The sequence below is a fragment of the Accipiter gentilis genome, chromosome 11 (genome assembly GCF_929443795.1).
Source record: "Accipiter gentilis chromosome 11, bAccGen1.1, whole genome shotgun sequence".
Lineage (NCBI taxonomy): Eukaryota > Metazoa > Chordata > Aves > Accipitriformes > Accipitridae > Astur > Astur gentilis.
Window position 1 is genome coordinate 12,188,249 of NC_064890.1, and position 25,876 is coordinate 12,214,124.

Sequence of the window (25,876 nt, forward strand, 5' to 3'; positions counted from 1 at the left end):
AAGGGGCAACGGGTACAAGTTGCACCAGGAAAGGTTTCATCTGACAGAAGAAAGAAATTTTTTACAGTGAGAACAGTCAATGACTGGAACATTGTAGAGTCCCCATCACTGGCAGTTTTCAAGGTGCAATTGGACAGGGTGCTAGAAAATTTCATATAGGCTCCCTTTCTCAGAAAAGATTCTCCAGGCAGGGAGAAGAGAAAAAACCCCAAACCCTAGAGGCCGCAGGTTGAAAATTGAACAGGCCAACCGAGACATGCCAGGTACACTGAGGTGACCTTCTTGGCCAATAGGGATTAAAACGACCACAGATCAGATTCGACAAGGGTATAAACGGGGTCCTGCCGGAGGACATGTGGGAATCAGTCCTCCTCGGAGCAGCGGGTCTGCAGTCGGGGACTCCCCTTGGGTCGGGGCACTGCCCAAGGTAACTCCTCAAAGGAGAGAGCCCTCATCCTTTAGGTGAGTGTTATGCGCATTTTGAGTCATCACATCATCTCAAGGATTCTTAAGTCAGCTGTGTAGTACTAATTCCCCTTACGTCACTGAACCTATAGTTCACTACTGTTACCAGAGTTCTAACTAACTTTTCTACTGAAGAATAAATCTGAGTTTGAACACCTGTAGGATTTGCTTCTGTGTGCCTCCGTAACAGACAGGAACAAGTCCATTTTCATTTACTGTTAGGATTACCCTGGGAATATAAGGAAACCTTAATATATATATGCAATGTACTTAGAATTTTATTTTTTTTTTAAACACAGTAATACAGCTGTCCTTAGCTGACACTGATGTCATCTGACTTCATAGAGAGAAAACCTATCCTGTGGCAGTTTCAGTAATACTGATGGTAACTTCTCCCCTATTTCCTCCAGTATCTCAACATTTGAACGTGGACATTGTGGTTTTGTTTCTTTACTTACAACAACAGCAAGGTTGAGGCACGTGATGGTGTCATTTTCTGTCCCAACAGACATATCAGGTTCAAAACGAGCAACGTTAGGCAACATGTAGGATATTGTGCCATCAGAGTTTTCCGTGATATTTTCTTTGGGTAAATATCGCACCCTTGAAATACAAAATAACAACATAGAATATTTTTAACATTTGACTTTCAAGACAACACATAACCATGCTGACTGAAGTTTTTTGAAAAGTTGATGAACATTTTTGTAGATGAATGTTGAATATTTTATAACCACTGAAAGGATTCCAAACTTTTAATGTGAATATATGTATAAATTCCATTTTCTGCAAAATATTTTTCATTTGGAAATATTTCCTTAGTGCCTAATGGAAATTTTTCTTGATACTAAAATGAAAACAAATATTTCTTTTTTATTTTATTTCATGGACCTTATTTATTTTATGGACCTTGTATCTTTTTATATTTTGTTTTAAATTAATTATGTTTTGTCACATTTTTGTCTAAGCTTTCTCATGCTTGCAGGTAATTGGAAGGGGATGACTCAGAATGATTAATAAACACTCTTAAGTTTTGATTTGATAGGCCTGTGTCGCAACAAAACAGTTTACAGGTTAAATACGTAATAGGAGACACTCTGATAACATTTTATATGCATATGGAGATTTATAAGCTGTCTTTCAGCTCCACTGAGATTCTCATAAGCCTCTCAAGAATACCTTGTCAGCAGATCCCTAAGATACAGATCTCTGAGCCGCTGCAGTTCTAGTTTTAGCTCAACTCTTCAAGCCCCCATCCTCTGGCTGACCCCTCTGTGGCATCATATGACTTAGTCTATGCTGTGGGTCCACAAACCTTGTCCCAGCTCCGTCCCAGAAGGGATCTTGAGGGTACTCCATCAGATCTTCCAGCCTGGGCATAGGGGGACCAAAAGGTTCGGAGAGTATTTCCCCATGGTACAGCTGTAGCCAGTGCAGGTGGGCCTTACCCCCAAAGCAGCTGGATCTTGGCTTCTCAAGATTGGTTTCTGTGCATGTCATTTTAATTAATAGCCTAATGTGCAGAGCACCTACCTGAAAGTTGGGAGATTTTTTTTCTAATTAATATTACTTCTAACGAAACAAATGACCTAAAACAAACTTTCCCAACAGAATTGTGGGGACATTTGCATTTTCAAGGCCAATAAATAATTAAATATTTAATAAATAATTAAATATTTAAAGGGAGATTGAGAGAGAGAGAGACACTCATCGTCACAGTGATTCAGGGAGACCCAATGTCCCATGTGAACATGACCGCAGCAGTGAGAAGAGCTATAGTCATCATTTCTTACATGGTATCATCTAGGCTTCTAGCAGAGATAGGTCCCTAAGAAAATAGGCACAGTCACCACCACCAGAGTAAAACACTTCTGTTTGGCAGAAATTCACCTTCTGTGGTATTTCTTAAGTGGTTAGTTTCCTGATTCCTGTGTAACCATTTCCTATGTCTTCCCGGCTGCTCTATAAAGAGTTCTCTATTTCCAGTGAGAAAGTAGATGCTGCAATGCAAAACCAGCTTGCAAATACAATATAAATCCCCAAAGATATCAAGAAATAAATATCTTGTCATTTTAGGAAAGCAACTTCATAACAAGTGTGCCAGTGATAGCTGGGTATTGAGCTTAATGACTCAGGAAGCATCAACTAGTCCTATGTCAACATCAGAACTTTCTCTGACTTTAACAAAACTTCTGATACGACATGTCACATATTCAGGGGTCTTTGCTTACCTGTATGTGTAAGGTCCTCTTTGTTCAAGTTTTGGACGTGCTCCTTGATCTAGTACTTCTGAGGGATTTTGCACATGGAAAACCCAAAATTGCCTGTAAACTGAACTTCCTGGCACACGCCAATTTTCAAAAGCAATGGTACCATTTGCAATGACAGCTTCCTAAAAGGACAAAAATCAAAGCTAAAATTAAGCACAAAAAAAAAAAAGAGTGACAGGTTGCATTTACTCTCTAGAGGATTCTAGAAGATTCCCAAACAAACACAAAAAAACCCCTTTTATCATCAATATAAGGCATGCGGCACACATTTTTTGGCCAATCTTTGAAGGTAGCCTGACATTCCTGCTCAGGGAGAGCAAAAGTGAGTCCCCCTAAAATAAGTGACCACAAAGCTGATATAATTGCTACTCTAGCCAGTAGCAAAACTTTCCTACTGCTGTGGTCGGGCTCTGCCTTAGTTCCCAAATACTTGCCAAATCCACTGATTATTTGTAAAACAAAAAATCTTTGAATGACTGAATGACACACAGCAGTTTTTAGAATCCATAAACTACTTTTCATATGTTTGCAAATAGACCAGAGGAGGAAATGAGAGTTATCTCTGAGCATTACTCAGGCACTAAGTAATTTTGCACCCAGAGAAAGAAAATAGTGTTCTTGCAGGACTGTTTTTTTGTCAGAAAACTCTTGTCACCAAAACTGAGACTTTCTAAGAAATGTCTCTAGTTTTGATAACATTTTGTTAGGAAAGTTTCCCAGGTCTAGGTAACGAGGGCAAAATATGGCTATAGGGACAAGAGAGGACATCAGAACCACTCTAGAATAACCAACAGCTTTATGTCTGTGGCCCTCAGCTGTAATATGGTAAATGTCTATTCAGTCCTTGGGACGGTACAGTGAGAAGGAGAGTTTGTTTCCTGCATTGTCAGGAGAACGCCTGCTTTGCCTGATCTACATTAGGCTTCTTTCTATATGAATTTCCCAAAGCCCTGGGACAATGTAGTTTTTCCCCTTGGTGGTAAAAATTCAGAAAAGTTTTTTCAGTAAGAAGGAAAATCTAGGCTGCCTGGTTCCAACATATAAAATGTGGTTTTTTTATTAGAGTGGTGCAATATTAATTAGTTAATTTGCACGGCTCATAGAGTCCCAGGAATTAAAAGGCTGGAATCCCTCCAGATAGCAAGAAAAGACATTTTAAATTACAAGTTGCTAGATTTTCTTTCTAGCTTAGGTTTCTGCCTCTGGAGTTTGCTTAGCGAGCACTGTTTAAAAAAAAAAAAAGGATACTACCAATTAAGAATCACTGCAGTTAGAAACAAATACCATGTCTTGGAGAACTCGTAACACAGTCAGGGCTTTGTCTGAGGAAAGCCTATCTATATGGTGGAGTTGCAAATGCCTTGCTGGTGGTGTAAAGCACTGGGCTTGCTCTCTGAATATCTGCTATAATTTCTGTGCATTTGTGTGAGAGGGGAAGGAAACCTTGCTGCAGGAAATGTGTCGTCAGCTTGAGGTCTTGCACTCTGACCTGACAGCTAAAATTCTCTTCAGCCGTGTTTTGCAGACCTCAGGAGGCCAAAGACTCCATCACAGCTGTGATCCAGCAAGGGACAGAGCATCTCCTTGATGAAGAGAGAAAAGCTTACAAGATTTGGAAATCACCTTTTCAGTTTCCACGGAGAATTGCTCAGAGAATCTGGGAGAAGTAGGCTGATCTAAAGAAAGGCGCAACTCGGTCTGCTCAGAGTCTGTCTGTGATGTGTACTCAGCAGGGTCCTGGGATGGGGACGGATGCCAGGATGTGACTTCCTGCCTCTGTGTAACTGGGGCAGGGAAATGGTTAAGGATTCCTGGTAGCTATATGGTCAAGAGGACAAACGAATCTCTCTAGAAGTCAACAGCACACAGGCACAGATGTGAACAGAGAAGTTTCAACCTTGTGACAATAGATTTTAAAGTAATGTTACCTCTTCAAAATCCTCTCCATCCATTCCTCCCTCCCCTTATAACCCTTTGCTAGGGGTTATAATAGCACAGAATGATATGCTAACTTTTCTGCCGCTGCAGAGTTTGCTCAGAGTACCTGAGCCATAGGACCTCTCCTCCCATCCTCGAGAGGTGCAGAAATAGTCCGCAACCTGACTCCAGCTTTAGACATTTGGGGCGTTTTGAAAAATGTTTATTCTGCAATGATCACACGTTACAACTTTGTGTTGACTTGGAAGAATACAAGGAACATGTTCCTCACAGCTTTCTCCATGTAAATGATCTTATTTTTATCAAAGGGCGTATCTTTGCCTCTAATCCTCTCTCCTCTCTGCTATTGCAGCGAAAACTAAGAGTGAGCAGGACTTTACACTGGCTTTTTAGTACAACCAGGACAACTTTCCATGTACACTGAGACTATAGGCTGTGTCACGAGCCTTTTCATGTACATCCCGTACTGCCCCTTACTGCACTTCACTATACTATGTACTTTCTTATCGATCTAGAAAAAATTTGCTGTCCACCTAAAGAGGTAGGGTGGCTTGCTTTTATTTTTCATGCAAGAATAGCTAGTATGTCCGTATTAGACCTTAGGAAATGCCGACAGAGAAAAATTACTTCGGGCGTTGTATGAAGATGTCCCTGGGACCTGAGTCAACAGGACAGCCAGGTCGCAATGAGTTACTGTGTGGATTGGCAGCCCAGCATTTCCTCTGTGCTAATGCCACCGTGGACACTCTTGGGGGCTGCTTCAAGGGGAGAGCTGATCCGACCTGACAGTGCTGCGGCCAAAGGGGCAAGCCGGCTCCCGCAGCCCCCGGTACCTGATCTACGCGCCTTCCCCTTCTTTGTGCCAGCTCTCATTCCTCAGGGAGCTGTTTCTGCCTGCTGGGCTGGAGGGAAGTTATTTCCTTTCTTTTTTTCTGGGTTACCTTTCTACCAGTGAGCCACTTGGCTCGGTGGTGTGGGTAGGGGCAAGGATCAAGTGAGAACCAGGGTTAAAACAAAGGAAGCAGCAGGACAAAAGAGGGAGGGGGAGGAAGGGAGCAAGACCATTATTTTCGGTGGCATTCAGCCATTATTGTTAATAACATTTCTCCCACAAAGGAGGTGTGCATGATCTTCTGTCACATACTTTGAGTGCAAATGGTGGGTTAAAGTGGAAGAAAATCTAGAGATCTGTCTTTATTCACGTCTTCATTTAATAAATCTAGTATCCTTATACCAGCAAGCCCTTGGGTGTTGGCAGTCTGACCACTGGTGAGGCCAGTCCTAAATATTACCCCTCTGTATGGCTGGTCACTTGTCTGTTGCCCTAGTAACACTGCCATGCTTTGTGATATTATGAAAGGTAGGGTAATCTGGGAAACTGCTAATTTGCAGCTGATAACATGAAACACTTCTCAACTCCCCAGTCAACTGCATCAGCTCTAATATCTTACGCAATATTAACTACTGTTAGCGAAAGTAGCTATACAATAGATAATTGCTACACAGCAAAGTTCATCTCATGACCTAACTGTGCAAGACTGAGTGAAATCAGTGGGAACTTTAACCCCTTTTGTTTCTGACACAACTTTTCCCCACTTGTGGTGGGTCAACTAGCGATACATAAATTCAAGAAATGCTGAGCAGTCAGCAATAGAAGCTTGCTGTACTTTGTTGCGTTCAGCCATCATGATTTCTGATGAAGAAATACAAAATGTAAGACAAAGTTGCTGTCTTGACAAAAGATCTGGCTAGATGGACAAAAGATGCCATTTTCTGGGAACTGAGAGATCCCGTAAATACTTTAGGCTGTAACAAAATTGTCACAGTTTATGTCTATGTGTTGTATATGTTGGGCTGCATATGTAAGCTGGAGGAAACAAACAATACAATTGTGTATGATTATTAGCTTATTAGCAGTCTTTCTATTCAAGCTTTGTTGGATCAAAGCTTTTAGTCCTTTTTCGGTCCTTGATCATAAAAAATTATGGAAGCCAATCAAGTTTATCATTAATAATGCTGGAATGTGTGTGATTAGATCACTTATGTTCTGCTAGGCAGCAGCAGTTGCTTCAGCTTAATTAATTTAGATAAAGAAGTTGCATATGAATGTCACAAACACAATTTTGAATTAGAAGTGTTTCCTATGCCTCCAGTAGCTGAGGAGATATAATCTGGCCAATCATAGATAACAGATATGTAGACAGACAGATGGCTAAACTTAATAATAGTTAAAATTGATAGCTTTATTGCTAAAAATAGCAGACACTGACTCTGAGGACTCTACAGAAGGAGTGCAGCACTGAGGTATTGTAGCAAATCATACACCATTCTGTATTATCAATTCATCAGGAATTCAATATATTAAGTAACATTATGTGGCTTCTCTTAACCTCCGGAGCTCACATGCTCAGTTAGAAAGCAAAAGCTCTTAGAGAAGTAGCAATAAAGATTTTCCTGGCAAATGAATCAGCTACCAATGGGTTTGAATGGTTAGACCTAGGGGTAAAAAAAAGCTGATCAGCTGGAAAAAAAAAAAAAAAGTTTTACCATAACTGAAATGATGGGAATTTTGCCTAAATAAATACTATTGTTTTAAGGAAGGGAAAGGCAAAAAGTAGTAATTGAGCCATGTTAAAATATCTCCTTTCAACAATATCAAGTGCAAGCTTTCTGATTTGTTGTTTTAAATTCACCTTTTTTTTTTTTTAATGTTAGGCATGATAATGTCTAATAATAATGATAACAGACATGGTAATGTGCAGCTGAAATGTGTGGAAGCAGTTAAAAAGGTATATTTTGATAGCCTCTAACAAACTATTTTTTGTAAAGAATTCTGAAACTTTCAGGTTTCACTCCTAACTGTACCAAGGACAGTTTTCTAAACCCTTAAGAACCTCATGGATGGGCATCTCTCCCCTCTGGATAGACTCATTGTTTGGAGAAACTAGGATTTTTGGCCCTTGGTACTAGAATCAAAGGCATCTTTTCAGGGGGAAGTCTCCTTTCCCTGAAGAGTATCAGAACTGAAATAGCTTAGCACTAATCTGCTTCAGTGGATCCCTGCCAAGGCGCTGCTGGTGGTGGTGTCATTTTGAGTGTGCTCTTCAAGTGACAGTTTCTTTAAAGAGCCTCGAAAAACAGTCAGAAAATATATATAATGTTGACATTTTTTAAAACCCTGCCCCGCCACTGCACGCAGGAGTGGAAACAGCTTATCTAAAAAAGATCTGAGACACAGGTAAAGCAGTCTGGTGTTAGAAAACATGTGTTTTGTGTTGAAGCAGAGATATATGTTAATAAAGTGGAACACAGGAAGAGGTAACATCTTGGTGTTACACGGACTTTGTTTGGGTTGTTCACCCATGGACTGTTCATGGGTGGAGAACAGCACCTGCCTGCTCAGAGATAACAGCCTATACCTTGACTGTCAAATTTCTAAGGGCACCCGAGACTGTCTGTACACTTGCAGATGCTTTCTCTTTGCTGCAGCAACAATATGCAGCCTTCCAGCAAAATACGTCCTGCAGTGTTTACTAAGGTTAATCTCTCAATGGCTGAAACAGAGGAGAAATGAGGCTGGTAGGGTTCGCTAAGCTGCAAAGATGTGTGGTTAAGGGAAGCATGCTCAGGCTTCTGCTGCTGGCAGAACAACAACGGTAAGAACTATTGATGGCATTGATTTTTGAAATCAGAGTTGTCCCTGTTTATTGGGAGATGCTAAGAAGTTCAGCTGGACTTACTTGCGAGTAAATTGATGACAAGGTGATTTGATCAAATCTTGACAACAAGTTAATTTATGACAATTTGAGATGTTATAGTACGAAGTGTCCTAAAACTATTCATTCAGGAGAAAAAAAAATTATTCAACATTTGTTTCTCTAATCCAGCAATAACATTTTACTGGAACATTCATTTTCCCTAGAAATACAGGTTTGGTCTTACTGCATTGCTGTCAACCTGTGCAAAGAACTGCAATTTACTCTGAGATAGGATACGCAGAGGAACAACTAAGGGTCTTTTTTCAAGCTTTGGACTGTGCAGAATTTGAGATATGATTTTGCTTATAATGGTGATATCTGAAATGGTTTTTCCCTTTCATAAAAAATGTGGCATTTTGACATTTGATTTCACCCATTGGGTGAGGACCTAAGTTCAGGCCTTGCTTTATAAGAGTACAAATGGAAATATAAATGCTTACAGGCCATATTTGAGAGAACATCTCACCCATTAGGGTTTTTCCTGTCCTAGAGTCTCTATTCTTGAGAAATTCTAAACAAAATTGTCATTGGAACTGATCTGTTTCTACCAAATATCTACTTAAAAAAAGACCTTTCCAAAAGTGAAAGATTTGAAAAAAAAAAAAAAGAAAGAAAAGTATTTTCAATATGGTCTGCTCAGCAGACCTGTTTCCTTTGCAGTCAGCTCTATACTTATCTTAAATATAACTGCAGTGAATAACAAATATTTTTTTTTCTTACTATCCCTTTCATCAACACAGGTAAATCAGAATTAATTAGATTCAGGTAACTCTTGAGTACCTGCTGAACTGATCATATATTTCAGCTGTTGTACCTTGGCATACCTTTTCTGAAAAGGAATAGTCTTAAGAGTCTCATGGTCTTACTGAATAGTCAGCATGCCAAATAGCAAGAAAATAATCTGGTATGACTTGTGCTTAGAAAAAAAGTATCCGTTTACTTAAATAAATAAAGCCTCTACAAATTTACTCTTTTATGTCTTACATGAATACTACTACAAATTTTCCTTTATGCATACATCAAACAAGCTGCCTTGAAATAGGTACAAGCATCTGAAACATGATCACAATGCAGAAAATTCAAAAGAGGTTAAGGAAAAAATTACTCTGTCTAATACTTTACCACTAAGAACTCATGCGGATATAATTCAGTACGTAGGCATTTGCAAACCAAACCATGCTGTAAAACTGGTTCATTATATAAGTAAACAGATGAACACATAACATTGCTCATATGTGTAATTTGCTTTGAAAATACTTAATGGCATAAGACAACACTCTGGATTAACTCAAAGTAAATTTTTAAGGTAAGGAGATTTTTTTATTCATAGAATCAAAGAATGGTTTGTGTTGGAAGGGACCTTAAAGATCATCCAGTTCAAGCCTCTTCCATCAGATGGAAGCTTCCAACACCTTCCACTAGACCAGGTTGCTCAAAGCCCCGTCTGACCCGGCCTCGAACGCTGCCAGGGATGGGGCATCCACAGCCTCTCTGGGCAACCTGTGCCAGCGCCTCACCACCCTCACAGGGAAGAACTTCTTCCTTACATCTAATCTAAATCTCCCCTCTTTCAGTTTAAAGCCATTACCCCTTGTCCTGTCACTACAGGCCCTTGTAAAAAGTCCCTCTCCATCTTTCTTGTAGGCCCCCTTTAGGTACTGGAAGGCTGCTATAAGGTCTCCATGGAAGTGAACAACCCCAACTCTCTCAGCCTGCCTTCATAGGATAGGTGCTTCAGCCTCTATAAATTTGAAAAATATTCTCTATAAAATCATTCTCAATGAAAATTATTCTCTGTAAATTTGAAAAATTAATGAAAAATACAGTAAGAACCTAACCTCCACAGCTAGGTTTTCACTGAGTTTGCTGGCAAAATGTTATGTAGAAGCCATTTTTTTCAATTTTTTAAAAAACGTGATGCTAGAATCTAGGCAGGGCCTCAACAGACAGTTTAACATTTCTTGACAGTTCATGTATCCACCTCCTCAATTGACTTCAACAGCTGTTAAAGGCAGTCTTTCAGAAGGGCCTTTGAATAAGTATCTCCACAGTCTTCAGCACTGCAGCAGATCATTAGGAGGACTAACCATCAGCAAAAGACCTTAAGGTTTCTAGATTTTTAACTGTAGGAGAGCCCACTTTGGCTGCCATGACCCCAGGGAGACTCCATGTCTCCATAGTGGACACCCTGGGGCTTCCATGGTCTTTCACTCCAGATTACTCCATGATTTAGATGCTCAGTTATACACCCTTTTCACCGAAGATTTAAGAAATTAACTTTTCATTTTTATTTAACCCCCTCTAGATTTTAAAGTCATAAAATCATCTAAAAAAAAAAAAACAAAAAAGAAAAAAAATGTGTCTGTCAGGTCTACAACACTCCAATTACTCTTCACCCTCCTTGAATCAAGGAGATTTGTATGATCAGATCCTGCAGTCTTGTGGAGCACATTGACTTGGATCATGTAGTCACAGAATGTGAGCTGAATGCATGTAAGTCTAGGATTAGAGATTCTGCATCAGAAGTTTGTTTAGATTATTTGCAGTACATAAATATAAGTGCATGCAATGAGTACCAAAATAAGAAAAAAATGCAGAAAAATAAATAAGTGGATCATCATGGGGAAAAAAAAGAAACTAGAAACAATCATAATTCAAATGAAAATAAAAAATGCTTACTTCTAAATTGCATTACTGAAAACACATCTTGAAAAAAATATTTTGGCTTCTCATGTGAAGCATGAAAGAGAGCAGCCAAGTAAACATGGCAATATAATTAATATATTAAAAAAAATATTGCCGCAGCATCTATTCCCAGGGAAATTTGGATTGCATATATTAAAAAACCCTAGGTTTAATAAACAAAAAAAAAAAAGGAAAGAAGCAGAAACAGAACACAAGATTTAGAAATAATAACTATTCAATAACCACAAAGCATATAGACTGGAAAAAAAAAATATTACCTTTTTTATTGCTTTGCCTATAAGGTGATCTCCAACTGGTATCAGAACTCCTCCAAAGATAGCCAACACAGCACCGATGACAGCCCCAGTGAGGAGCCCACAGTTTCTGTTACAGACCATTCCTCTCCTATGTCAGGATGCAGGTAGACAATGTAAAAATGTCCTTGCTGTAAGGCTTGAGGGTTTTTTTCTCACTTCTTGGTCCTGACAGACTCACTGATCTTCCTGAGAGAAGCTGCTAATATAAGGAGAGAGTGGATAAAAATCACATTCCAAAGCTCAAAGTACAAAGTGCATGAGGTGAAGCAGGTAGGAAGATAACATGTCAAAACCAGCCAGACAGTGATAGCCAGTGCCAAAAAAAAAAAAAAAAAAAAAAAATAATTGCATGTACTTTTGGCAAGCTAGTTACTTGTTACATATCATTAACTTTTTTTTTATTCCAATTCTTTAAAAGACTGATAAGCCTTAGTTGCACTAGTTTCACTAGTCCTTGTTTTGTTTTGTTTTGGTGTTGGCTCAGTTGCATTAGGTCAAACTGACATAATTACTACTCAGATGACACTCTTCCTGAGGCAAGCACCTTCTCTAAAATCTCTCCGTGCCAAAAGAGGAGGCTATAGCCTTCTGCAGTTAAGGCAGCCTGCAAATGCCCGTGGCTCCCACTTCAGGCAAACCCAGGAGTTTACACCACTAGCGTGAACTACCCTGTTTCTGCATTATGCCAGTAAGGAAGTCCTCAAGGTTCATCAGCACCTTGGTGGGAATGCCAACCTCTAATGGGAGGCACCTACGAGAAGCCGATCTTTCCAGATCTCTGCCAGCCCACAGTCTTCTACAGAAGGGATAAAACTTTGTTTCAGGCACTTCATGACAAAGGCATGGCTAGATTTTCCTTTTAGAGCTGCATTCTTACCATCACCTAGTTTCATCAATCCCAACTGCCTTACAGTAAGGCAGATTTCTTAAAGTGAGTCTGGATTTTGATCTTTGAAAGATGTAGCACCTTATATTTCAAGATCATTCAGTCTCAGAAAAAGAAATATGTCTGCAATTACTCATTGGAAAACAACAGTTGCTGGTAATATATGCTAACATATCTTGATATCTGGCCCCTAGTGAAAGGTGTCGTAAAGAAAATCAGAATGATACCAGTGCTGAGAGATATGGTAAAACATAACCTCCCAGTGATACTTTTTCCTATTTGTTACTGTTTATGAATAAGTGAGACAAAGAGCTGCCCAATTTGCAATTTATTCTTGCTCAGGAATTAATCACATCCACGGAATTTGCAAGTTTGTTACTTGCTTTAGACCTCCAGCTAACACAAAATCTGCTGTTATCTATTTTAGATGTCATTGTCCACATCCTTTTTATTCTTACCAATTTCTGTTTGTTGACACGTTGTGATCATGTCTAAATCAATTTTAAAGCCGGTATTGGTTGCAGAGTTAATTACGCATTCAAGGCCAAACACAGAGAGAGAAGGAAAACAGAAAGATGAAGTGGAAGAACAATTCAGCCTGAATTCCCAGTTTGCTCATGAGGATTAAAGGGCTAAAAAATATCCATGGATTTCTAAATAGTAAAGCAAGTGTAGGAATAGCATGTGTTTTATTTTTGTAAACGCAGTTATAAGGTCCTTTTATTAAAAAAAGGACACATACAGCATGCACTGACATATAAGGTATCATGGTCAGCAGGCTGGTGATGTGTCCTCCTATGTCCTACCAAACTCACAATTATATCATGTTCATACCTAAGCCCAGACTGCTCTTTTTATCTGCATTGGAAACCTACCTTTTGCCTGCTCTTGCACTAGCAGCAGTTTCTGACTCCCTTGCCATTAACAGTGACTATTTCTGTACATTTGAGCTCATTTGGTATTTTAATCAATTCTCTGTGGACATTTGGAAGCAGAATAACCAAAAGACTACTTGCAATCTCAGAAGAATATCCTTCCTATAAAAGTCAGCCCATCCATCCACCTGCCACCAGGCCATTCCTTGCGGTTCCCACATCAAAACTTTACCCTTTGCCTGTTTTACCTGCACATCCAAGGGACCAAGTCCCTTTTGCTAGGGTCTGAGAAGAGTCTCTTTACAGCTGTAAACCTGGCTTTTCTGCTGGAGGAGGTACACCTTATTTGAACTGCAGGTTTACTTAGTTGCTTGCATCTCTACCAGCTCTGTTACTCTGTGCCTTTGCAAGAACAGCAATAGAAACTCATCAAAGGGGTAACATTAAGAAAAAAAATCCATTTCCCCAGACTTTTCATGCAACTGGTTGCATTTTTCACAAACGTAACTAAAAGACGACTTGACTGAGTTATAAAAACACCAAGTTATTAAAGGCTCTTTGACATAGCGGGTGGATGCATAAAGTGGCTAACAGCAAACTTCAAAGCAAACTCATGTTAGAAATTCAGTAGACCTGGAGAACTTTTAAGTGAAAGTCACTAGGACCAACTCTCATGTCTTCATAGATATGCTCAGATCAAGATCTTCACTCTGTCAAAACCAGAACCCTAATACGGCTGTGCAACTCATTGGATAAGTGGTGTGGGAATTTAAAAATCTGACTGTTGTTACACATTATACCAAATCTAAGAAGCAGAAATTCTCAGTGAAATCAAATTCTGAAAAGTACATATTTCAAGTTGATTTCCCCCCCCAATGCTATCTATTCTAGCAGATTTTTTTAAAAGTGTGGAAATACACATTTTAAAATTTAAATGGAAATTACCTCTTCCATAAGTGTTTAAAGAGGGCTTTTAGATATTGTCAGACTTTTTTTCTTGGCTTGCATAGTGAAGCTTTTCAAAATCAACACAGATACACCTTCCACTGAAATACATTTCCATGTAAGTTTCTACAAGCTGTTCCAATGGATTTATTGTGTGTCAGGCAGACTAGGTATCTGGCACTAGCTATAACCAGCTAGAAAGCAACTGGCTGCTAACAACTTGTGTCTATTCCAAGATTTTGAAAATTGTAAAATATTCACCCTTCTCCCACCAAACACAATGCAATAGCAGCCTAGACACATCTCAATTTATGCAATTTAAATTATCTATTACACAACTGCAATGAAGAGCACTTACAACGTAACACTCAGTTTCACATAGAAGTCAACAAGCTATTCTCACCTATCACAACTGAATGTCAAATATGAAGATTAAAGTAGAAACTTCCAATAAGAATGCACCTGTGTCTGGGAACTCATATTCAAGGGAAAATTATTTACCTTAAGCAGAACAGAAAATACCATAACAAAATGAGATATTGTCTATGCGACTTTAGTATCATTTCAACTTATATTTGACTACAGGATTAATAAGGATATTCACCCTATTCTAGAGTCTTGGGTATCTACTTTTTAATATTGTTTCAAATGACCTTAATAGAATATTGACAATGGAAATGATCCATTCAAATCTCTGAAAAGACAGTTTATAAGCAACTGAATAGGAGGAAAGATGCAAAATGTTATTAAACTTTTTCTTCCCTACTTAACTTATACTTCTATACATGCTAGTTTAAAGCAAGCCCTTATAAAAATCAAAAAAATATTATCTGTATTTTCTTAATGATTTCTCTAGCTCTAACAGTAATTTTTAAACTTTGCATGACAAGGCATTACTTCACTTCTGAAAAAGGATTAGATTTATTGCTGCAAATGAGAGCCCCTAACTACATGGGGAAGAAGCAATGTGTGTAGTGAAAATTAAAATGGGTTTTGAAAATTCCTGTTAAGAGTTTCAACCCAAAAAACATGTTGCTTCTTTAAACATAATTCCAGTTTCTCCAAGGTCAGATGGTGTGATTAAAAATCCTGACTTTATTAAGAGATACATTTGCAGGGAAGAGGTTATTTCTACTTTTTTTTTTTTTTTTTTTGTCTTTGACATACTTTGAAATTATAGTTTTGAGCTTTTTATCTGCAATAGTAAATGCTACAAATATCACTTTAAAAAGATGCATTTCTTATAAATTCACATGACTCCAGAACTGTAGTTTCAAGAATATTAAATATCAGAAGACAGAATGCAAATGGGAAAGCTAGCAATACTGAACATAAAATACCATTGCTAACACAGTAATGAAGCATTTCACTAATACATGTAACATTTCACTGTTTTTTGCAAACAGCTTTGCAAAACCCTGCCATTATATTTTATATTACAGATAAATATTTTCAAGATTTCCACCAACTGATTTTAAAAGTATTTCTGAGAAAAACCCTTTGATTTTAAATGTTGTAGCATATGACTCACCTTGAATAAGGGCAACTGACTTTTCAGCTGAACATACAAGTACTTAACACATGACTTGCATCAAGTTACGAGAAGACAAGCAGCTAAATGTCCCCACCGAGCACATAGGCTCTAAACTCTGAGGGAGTGTTTATATATTCGAAGAGACGTCAGTTCCCTGTTTATCTTTTTGCCAGCAGAAAAAGTTAAGTTGTATTGGTGCTGTGGGGGGGCGGCGGGGGGGGGAAGCGTTATTTTTGCAGTCTGACTAAAAGCCACTACCTACATCTCGTGGTAATATACTTAGCTGCTGCAATCTTTGTCAAATTTTGATCCAAGTGAGTCAAAGGTCAAGGAGACAAAAGGGTAACTTACTTATTTGGCTCCTGGTCACTTCTCTAATGTCCATTTGCTTTAAAATTGAGCATATTAGCAAGTTATGACTAACCAGCTCCTGACAGCTTTTTTAGGATACAGAATAGTTTCAAATATTCTTTGTTATATAGCATGCTCTGCTGTATAAATAAAGCCTTACTACTGCAGTCATTCTCGACCAAAATACATGCTAAAGGCCTTTGCAGCTTAATGATTGTGATAGTATATTTTCAAGTAATAAAAATGAGGAAATGTCAGAATAGTTTTTAAAGGGATTTTTCTTCACAGGTTGGATGACAACATTTCCTCACAAAGTAAGAGGAACTGCAAGTTCAGTGAACATCATCCCAGAAACTTTTTTTTCTTAATGTATCTAAAAAGCAGTTATTTTTACAGTGACATCTGTGTAGACCAAAGTGTCACCCCAGCACAATGTCTACTAATAATTCGCAACAATCAGTTTGGCAAGCTTTTGCACAAATATTTTTTAAATACCTCCTCATCCCAGGTGAATTAAATGAATGAATTATTTTAAAAGATTCTTCTGGCAGCAGCAAGAGGAAATGGTTTATATTTGGCTTATTTAATTATAGAAGAGAAAGTACTCCCAAAAATAGATTCTTAGATCCAGCCTTTCAGGGTATGGCACTGAATAGTTTGTGATCCATACGTTTAGTATTTTCTGTGTGGTTTCACTGATTGTTTACTGTTCTGGTTTTGATATTGCCCTACTTGAAAGTTAAGCTTCTGTGGAAGAAGCTCCTTTCTTCTAACCTACTTCTGCTAAGCAAATCCAGGGCGGACGAAGATTAATGAAATTGAGGTTTTATCTCCTAGTAGTGAAAGCAGGAGTGAAAGTGAGCCTGGTCCTTTGAAAGCAACCTGTAGGACAGTCTGTACGAGGCTTGCTGCCAGGGAAAGTTGGCCACCCTGACTAACTCCAGTTTCACCTCCTTGAAAAGTGGAGTAAAATTGCTTTCCTCTATTCTTTAATTAAAGAGTGGAGTTTAACTGCTGAAGAAGCAGTCCTCCACACTATGGTTCGTATGCACTACTTTTAGGAATATTATCATTAATTATTTCTATGGGATATCTCCTCGTACGATGCTGTCCTGGGGATGCTCTTGTTCGGGATTCCCCAGCTTTCCCCCCAGGCTGCACTGCCTTCTTCCCTGCTGCTTTGTCTCTTCTAAGGGGAAGTAACGCCAGTCACTCACACCTGCCCGTGGACATGTTCCCTACCGTGCTCATTTTCTCCATTAGCAGTGTATGGGATTCAGCGTGCACCATCCATAAGGGACGAAGATATCTACTACTGTCTTTTGTTAGAATCCTAAAGGCACTAACGCAGATGTAATGAAGCTCAGTTTTCAACGTATACATGCTGAGTTGTACCAGCTGATTTTGTAACTTATGATATCTTATTAACATCCTATATAAGCAAAATCTCTTCTAGCAGGCAGTGCTTGGCAGTGAAATGAGGACTGCCAGGTTGAACTGCAGGAACCAGCTAAAAGGATTTGAATCTAAGAGAGAAGTTGTGCACTTTTGGATGTCAGTCATCGCTGTTTCTTAAAAACAAACCAAACCAAACCATAAGTACTCAATGGTCTTTCTGTGTTCTCTGGCTTCATATCAGAGTTCAGAGGTTGTAGGGGAGAAAATACAGAGACACACAGCAACAGAACAATGACAGAAAAAGCAAAAAAATATGTACTTCATTGGAGTCCCCATTGTTGTGACAACAGGCAAACTGCCCCGCAAGGAGAAACTGTCAAGAAACAGAAGTAGTGTAAATGACACTCATGTGCTTGCTGAAGACATAGAAAACTGTGGGAAGCGGAAAAAGATAAATGCAGTTGCTAACTCCAAATGAAGTTCACCCACATTTCCTAGAATAAACGTATTACTGACAAGAAAATGCTGAAGAGATGAGTGTGATTCCTGGCTTTTCTAGACATCTCATAGCAGAGCCTTTTGGAAATCACTTTCCTTGGGGTGCTTTCTAAACACAGAGGGAACAAGTGAGGAAAGATCATCTTTCTATATGCCCTGAGATTCCTAAACACTCAATGCCTCCCCCCTTTTTTTTTTATGTTAAGATCCCTTCCATCAGGGGATGACGTACCTTAATGGTACATATAATTTGAATTTTGAGGATGCCTACATATATGTTCCCATATTCCTGTGGGAATTCTCTGATGTACAGTACAGCACAGCATGACTTTGTATTCCCGTGTTTCCACAGTCATGGCACTCACAGAGTTTTTCTTCACCTGCCTATTATGAAACTTGTAAAAACTAATCTTAACATTAATCCCTTGCCAGATGTGGAAATGTTAGCAGATGCTAGCTGAGGTTAGCAAGCAAATTAGAAAAATCCAGGAAATTCCTGTCTATACTTTTGCACCCTCTGAATTTTTCAGACACTAAACTCTATAAAAAAACCAAACCAAACCAAACCAAACCAAACCACACCACACCAAACCAAACCAAACCAAACCAACCTTCTAGTTGTTAGGTAAAGTGCCAAGCCCTGGGCAGAGGATGAGGTTAATGTTCTCACCATTCAAAATTATTTTCTATAATCTTTTGGGTATTCTTCCTACTTTGAAATAAAGGTGTGAGGAATTATGTTTAACTCCTTTCTATGGTAAGAAAAAGCACAGATTTATTGTTTATCTGGCTTATTCTATTAGCATCATCTTGTGTGGCTTCTACACTCCCTACCCAAAATCCTGTTGCCATCACTCAGCTGTCCTGTGGCTTCTCCACAGCTAAGTCCTACAAGAAGGGTTGCATCTTGCTCAGCAGTGAAAGATTTAAAGCATTCAGAAAACCTACAAAAAATAAGAACATGTGGCTTCTGTCCCCAAATAAGCTCTTTCTGATTCAACACACTCATGTTCACTCATGTTTGCTTAGTGAGGAGAAGAATGACGAAGATGAATCATCTACGGAAGAAAATGTGCAATATGCCACCAGCTGGATGAGACTTCTGTCCCTCCACATGTCTTGGAGATAGTGGAAGGTGTTCCTTTAGAGGGAGTGAAATTTTGTATTCATGAGAGGTAGTTTGACTTCCTATGGAAATGAAAACCTTCTGTGTATCATGTCATCACACAATACATAAGAAGCAGCAGCATATGAGCTATCCACCCGGACCAACCTCAACAATTTACTTCACTTCCATTGCAGAAAAGCCTCCTCTAGTGAACATGGCCTATCTTCAAGTACTGCCTATAAAGAATTTGAATATATAACACCCAAATTATAAAAATAATAATATAGAACTATTTTTTTTCCTAAATTATATGTTCACTGTCTTTGTCTCAGCTACTCTCACTGTGACTGCTATTTTTTACCACCTCATTTTCCAAAAGCCACGCAATAGAACGGAGTTAAATGGCAGGAGTAGTCACCTCACTTTAAAAGAAGGAAGTATGAAGATATTTCAGTTGTTTCAGTTTTGCTTTTAATATCTTATCTCTAAGGACCTAAAAGAAAAGAAAGACATAGCTTCATAGCAATAATTCTTTTCTTGTTTAAAGTGAATTACAAATATTTGTTGCAAGTAACTTTATCCAGGTAAAAGTAAGCATCTGGCCTAAGGAAGATGAATTGGTTTCCTCTGCTCTCAATGGAGAGGTATGAGCACATCCACGGACTCATCCCATCTACCTTAAATGCTTATCTTAGACAAGGATGTATCATGTTCTTTGGAGGGACTGATGTCTCTCCTTTAACTGCAGAGGATCTAAACGACTCATTTAAATTAGACATCTAACTTTTAGAAGGTTAGGGTTAGAACAGTTCCACTCAACCCCCCCCAAAAGGCGTTTCAGTTCCTCCCCCCTCATCAGTGCACCGTACCAACAATAGCAGGACAACTATAAAAGGTTCTGGTAAGAGCAAACAAGCTATGAAGCAAGAAGAAAGAAAACACAATGAGAAAACTTCAAAATATTTACCGCCTGACAATAATGGAAAGTTTGGCCAAAGATTGCAGACATTGTGTAGAATTTTTCTGCCCACCTTGCATCACAGACTTTTACTGCAGATGTGTTGGCTTTCAAAGCTTTCCACTGTATGCCCTGGGACATATTCCAACCACTCATATCAAGCAGACTTTGGATCCCTGAAAAAAGATCCTCCTAAACAAGCATTAATACGTGATTTCTCATCACAAGAACTTGGAAGACTCATTCCGAACTGCTGTGTACCTCCTTCATTATCCACTAAAGAGTCCCAGCTGTAGTTTTCCCAGCTCTGTGAAGTGTTAGGACCTAAGGTGCAGTCCCTTGTGATTCTCAGTGTGTTCTGATGATACGGAAAACATCCTAAAATACCATTGGCTCAAACCAACTTGGCAGCAGTACAGTGGAAACAGTGTGATATATTTGGCTCCTGCCAGTGATGAGTTTCTCTGTCAAACTGTAACTAGGTTCTTTAGGGCAAAAATGGGTGATGGAAGACCCAGCAGCTGCTTTGATTCTTTTTTTTTTTCCTGGAAAATATAGATTCTGAGCTTTTCTTCACTGATAGTGGCATGCATAAACCGCTGCCTTTCTCAGTCCTCAAAATCACTTTTAAAATTTATTTTCAAGTGATCTTAGCAGAGGAATCAGGTGAAGAAAGCACAAGAGAGGCAGGGATAGAGCGGACTTTGATTCTTCCACTCCTGTGGCTTCACGTGAGAGTCACTCAAAACGTAGGTAGGAAGGAACTTCGCAGAACTGAACCCAATACAGAAACTGTAATATAATAACTTAGGCTTCTAAGTGAGTCTGAAGCAGCAAAGAGCTATAAAAATCTGTTACCTAAAGGGCTGGGTCAGTCTATTAATGCTAGAGACGTTTCTCACTGAAACCTAAGGAGGGCACAGAGAGGAGGCTCCAATGGTAGGAAAGAAAAATTTTGAAAGCAGACGACTTTTGAAAGTCAAGAGAAATTTAATAAATCTTGTCCCTACTTGGATATATTCCACTTCTTGCAAAACTCTTCTCCTTGGCTCAGGAGTCACAGAATAATGGGGAAATTCAAAACTCCTTCACTGGTGCAATACCTGGTTGAGAAATAGTCACCATAATGAATCATCCCAGACAATGGCAGTGGCTTTGATGAATGACTGGGTAGTCCTTTTGGTCAGCTTTTGCCTACCAGCTACACCATAATTTTGTCTGTGTAATAAGTAAGAACAACATAGGTACAGGGGATTTTTCCGATTAATGAAGACGTAGGCTTAAGATTAACTTTTGACATCTTTTTCTTTCAGTTCACATGTTCCAGACCTGGAGACATGTCCTTGGCCCGAGCGACATGCAGAAGGTCTTCCCCGGGATTTCAGTTCAGCCTCAGACACGAGGTATAAAAGCCACACCATGAGCCTACTGCCAGAAAAAAACCCTGCTCTTCATCAGGCCAGCACAAGAAGAAAGCTTTACTTAACCCACTGCATGGCGTAGGACAGTTGCCCAGCCCCACTTTGAGAATCAGAATCGGTGGTTGGGACAGTACCAGGGGATCCAGGCCTCTGCCAGCACGACATATGTTTTCTACCAAAAGAAAGGGCGACGTAGAAAATCATCTGGAGAATTAATACAGGCCGAAGCCCTTTCTGATTAAGCTTTCTCCCTCGAGAGGAAATCCAGAAACTACGGCAGTGGTGGCACAGAGTTAATAGAAATGCTCTCAGAAAAGCAGATTTTCCCCTCCAGCTGGCAGCAGAGGTGCAGACCGTGTGGGTCTTGCCTACCAGTCTGGGTGAGGAAGCAATACTCAGACAGTTTCAAGAAAATGTGCACCAACTGCCGTGGAGTTTTTCACCTTTCATAGCCTTTCCCTATGGACCTGGTGAGCAAGGTTTTATTTAAACTACTTTATTATAAAAAAACTTTATCATACAAATTTTCTTTTACCAAAGGATGCCTTTTCTCTTCTTTACTCTAAGTGCTAATGTGCTACTCTTGTGTGCATGGCAAAAAAGGAATTTTTTCCTTTTTTCACATTTCTTTTAAGAAGATAGATACTTACTTACTACAATGAAAGTATAAAACATAGATTGTGCACACACAAAAAACCACCAAAACTGAAAAATAAAATCACCCTTGTCACAAGAGATACCTTGGCAGCAGCTGAAGATCTAAAGAGATTAGGAAAATTTGTGTAGCATTATTCCATATTAAGAAACATTAACAACTATGAAAAACAGAGCAGTTGAAAAAGTACTAGCAGTGATTTCTGTACACTAGCAGTAAATGAAGTAGGCAACTAATAGATAACCTGAACATATCAGATCATGTAATTTTCTGATGCTAAGATGAGGCAGTATTCTTTCAGATGAAACCACATTACAGGAATATGTATATAACGATCAGTTACACAAAAAGCAGCTCCAAAATAAAATAATTTAACTGAAAAAACTCTATGTTTCTGATCATCTTCCTGGTTGTGCCAATTACATAAATGCTTCTGAAGTCTCACTTGAGGACAGAAAAAAATCCCCTCAAAATAGACAGCTACAGACTACATGCTTTTTATGAATAGGACATTTTTGCCAAGTTAAAAAAAAAAATCATTGACTTAATATCATAGGTATCGTATCAGTTGGATCAGGTATTGAATCAGATCACTAGCACAAGTTATTAGTATTTATACGACTATGCTATATTTATTGAGTTGATCTCAGGACTTCCATATAAAAAGTAATTTAATATATGTTACATCAGCATCTTCACTGGACATGAATTACAATTTTAAATCTACACAGAAATACACATATATGCTTTTTCCTATAATTACTAATTACTACAGCATTTTCAGATGTTTGTTTATAACACACTTATAAACCATACACATTTTATGATCGGCTATACACTTGATATTTCTCTTCATTCATATTTATTTTTGATAATAAATATATATAATCCTTTATATAATAGACCTTTATATATAAGATAATAATTTACAGACAAATGATTCTATACACTTGTTACAGTTTAAAACATGAATACACTCATTTTTAATTGCAATGTACAGTGAAATATTAGCAATATATTAAATATTATCAAGATACTAATATGCAAGTGAAATAATTTGATTATCAGCATATTTACTCTTTCTAAATTTCAGTGAATGGTCTCTTCTTAGAGTTAGAAACAGTCAAGAAATAGGGGCTGAATGGCATACCTGTCTTTGCTTTTAATAATTCTGGCATGTAAGAGCGTTTGTTAGCAATGGGATGCAATAGTACAGTCACAAGAAACGAATACAATGTCCAGCTGTGTGCTGAGAAACTACATCTAGTCCAGGAGCAGGGTCACATACCTGTATGGAGGGAGAGCTGTTCTCACTGCTTTTGCCACCAGGATCTGGAGAGTTGCAGAAGAGCCTGCTAAGTTCATTTCTTATTCACAGGAAAACCAAGTTGCTGTAACAACCCAGTGGCAACCCTGGCTGCCCAGTGCCCTACGAGTCACTTGGTATTTCATCAGCCACAAAAAGAAATAGAATGTGGCACAGATGTTTAAACACCTTGGCAGCTAAACTGTCTCAAGCGATAAGGAATTACAAGACCTCTGAGCCAAAGGTAATGCTCTTTCACACTTGCACTTTGCAAGAAAGACCAGCAGTGAGAAATCCTTTCAGCCCAGACTCTGCCTCTGATCTCTTTACCCTCTGCAACAGCCCAGCACTTGCAGGCAATGCATCAGGTCCCTGTTGCCGGTCCAGAACAAGCTTAATTGAACTCGCTCTTTGCAATAACTCTTTGCAAACACAGTCTAATCCCAGTTAATCCTCACAACACGCGGGAGGCCAGGTAAGGAGTTTCATACTAGAGATAGCTCTTCATATTTGGGCTTATTATACTTACTTACACAAAGTGCAGAGACAGGTCAGAATGAGGGCTCACAGCTGTGAAGACAGCTGTTCAATTTCATGGGACTCTTTCTAATGATTTCCACAGGCTTTGGTTCAGAATTTTGTTGTCTAAACGAACATCTGAGCCAAGTGACAGTGTTCTTGCTTCCTCTGCCTGTCCTTTTGGATCTTTGTTAGATCTTTTTATCGTAGCAGTGATGAACTGCTTTAAATACTTTTTAAAAAGTATTAGAGTTTTAAGCACTGTATTATTTTTTTCATTTGACCAGCAGATTGAGGCACCTCCTTCCAGTTACAGCAAATAGCATCAGTGAGCAGCCTGTCTGCCAAGGCCTTTCATAGTTAAGATAAAAGCTGTCCCAGAGGGTTAACAGGACCCCGAGGTGAGTCAGTATGACAGGAGCTATAAAGCTACAGCACACATGTACTAACTCAAGAGACATCCCATGGCATAAGCCTCTTTGCCCGGCTTTCTACGCGGTTTCTTCGTCTCTAAAGTTAGACAGAAAATGAAGCTAGCAGGGAAAGGAAGGAAACAAAAATATTCCTTAAATTTCCATTAATCTGGATATTTTCTGACCTGTCCTCTTATGTAAGTGCTGTTGTTCTACCTTTGGTTTTCTTGGAGTCCCATTGATTGCTTCCTGCGTGGCTTTCACATCTGCAGCCTCCAGCTTGTTGCCAGACTTCCCTTCTGCCTTCCTTTCTACATGTGCTTCCTTTTACTCCTGTTTGCTTACCCAACAATCTCCTCCCTCCTCCAGCTCTCTGTCTCTCCTGCCTTCCACCCTATCAGCCCAGCAGTCACTCCTCCATCAAGCATCTCCTCCGGTCTGTCTCCTCCCCCGTTGAATTATCCTCTAGTTTTTTTCCCCACTTCCAGAATTTACAGCTTCGCACCAATTCTGTTCTTGTCCCCTGCCATCAACATTTCTATTTCTCAAAATCGCCCATGATACTTTTTTCTTTCTTCTCCTACTTCCCTTCTTCTCCCTCTGCCTGAAGTCCTGGTATATAACTTTCTTGCATTATCAGTTAATCAAAAAGCTGATTTCAACCGAAAACCAGATTTATCAGTGCTCTTTGGTACACAAGAGTCTTACCTGAAAAGGTTAATTATAAATAATAATAAAGTTTGGTACCTTAATCCTGTAATGTGTTCTTGTTTGTGTTCCTTCCTAAAGCCTCAGAACAGTAAAGCCCATGGTACTCCTGCCCATTATCTTTTAGCTGCCCAGCTGACATTCAGCACTCTTTTTGAAGTCCTCCCACTCCTGAGAAAATGAATATTGAACAGCTTCACCCATACACAAAGAAGCAGACGTGTCAGGTAGGGAAAAGTAAACCTCATCCTTGACTTACCTGCACCAGAACTGCGAGGATCTGAGATGAGGCTGGGAACTTCTTTGACTGCAGGGTCAGACAGGTTGAGTGGTCGAGCAGGCTTATTGGGCTACCAAAACCAGTGCTGTGCCCTTCCTTCCACCCTGCAAGAGCTAGCAAGGAAATAGGATGTATCCTTCACCTCTTTCTCATGCTTTGAGAAGTCAGGGCACTCGTTAGTGTTTAGCGTTTAAAAACAATCCTTAAAATTACATAGGATAAAGATTACAGAATTGTAAACGTGCCATCACAACATGAAACACTCAGGCATGTTTGTGGCAGAGTGCACACCCTCCCTATAATTATACTCAGGCTTCTCCGATTTAGGCAAAAAGTAACAATAGTCACTTATCAGGTTCCCAAAATGGTATTGGAGAGGATTCAGCAGGACACTCCCAAGACTTTCTGGGTAGTAACAGCCACAGGATTACAGACATAGAAACGCTCAGCTTCTTGCGACCATTTCTTCCACGCTGCACTCTGCTCTGTTAGTGGTTTTCTAGTTAGCTTTTTGCCAGTCTTTCTTTCACAATTCCTTTCTCAGCTGCCACACTCTAACAGGGACTTCTCCTCCGTTCCCTAAGCCTT

At 39.1% G+C, this 25,876-nt stretch overlaps 1 protein-coding gene across 5 annotated transcripts in view; it reads right to left on the reverse strand.

The window, feature by feature from the left end:
* Positions 1-25,285, reverse strand: part of CD36 (CD36 molecule) — a 38,825-nt gene extending 13,540 nt beyond the window's left edge. The window contains exons 1-4 of one of the 5 annotated variants that reach the window (XM_049813654.1): positions 25,268-25,285; positions 11,395-11,632; positions 2,697-2,857; positions 924-1,068 (exon numbers count right to left, since the gene is read on the reverse strand). In XM_049813654.1, coding sequence (XP_049669611.1) covers positions 924-1,068; positions 2,697-2,857; positions 11,395-11,514 — 426 coding nt within the window. In that variant the 5' untranslated portion in view covers positions 11,515-11,632; positions 25,268-25,285. The other 4 variants (XM_049813655.1, XM_049813653.1, XM_049813652.1 and 1 more) reach the window with 4 other exon arrangements.
* Between the last annotated feature and the right edge of the window lie 591 nt (positions 25,286-25,876).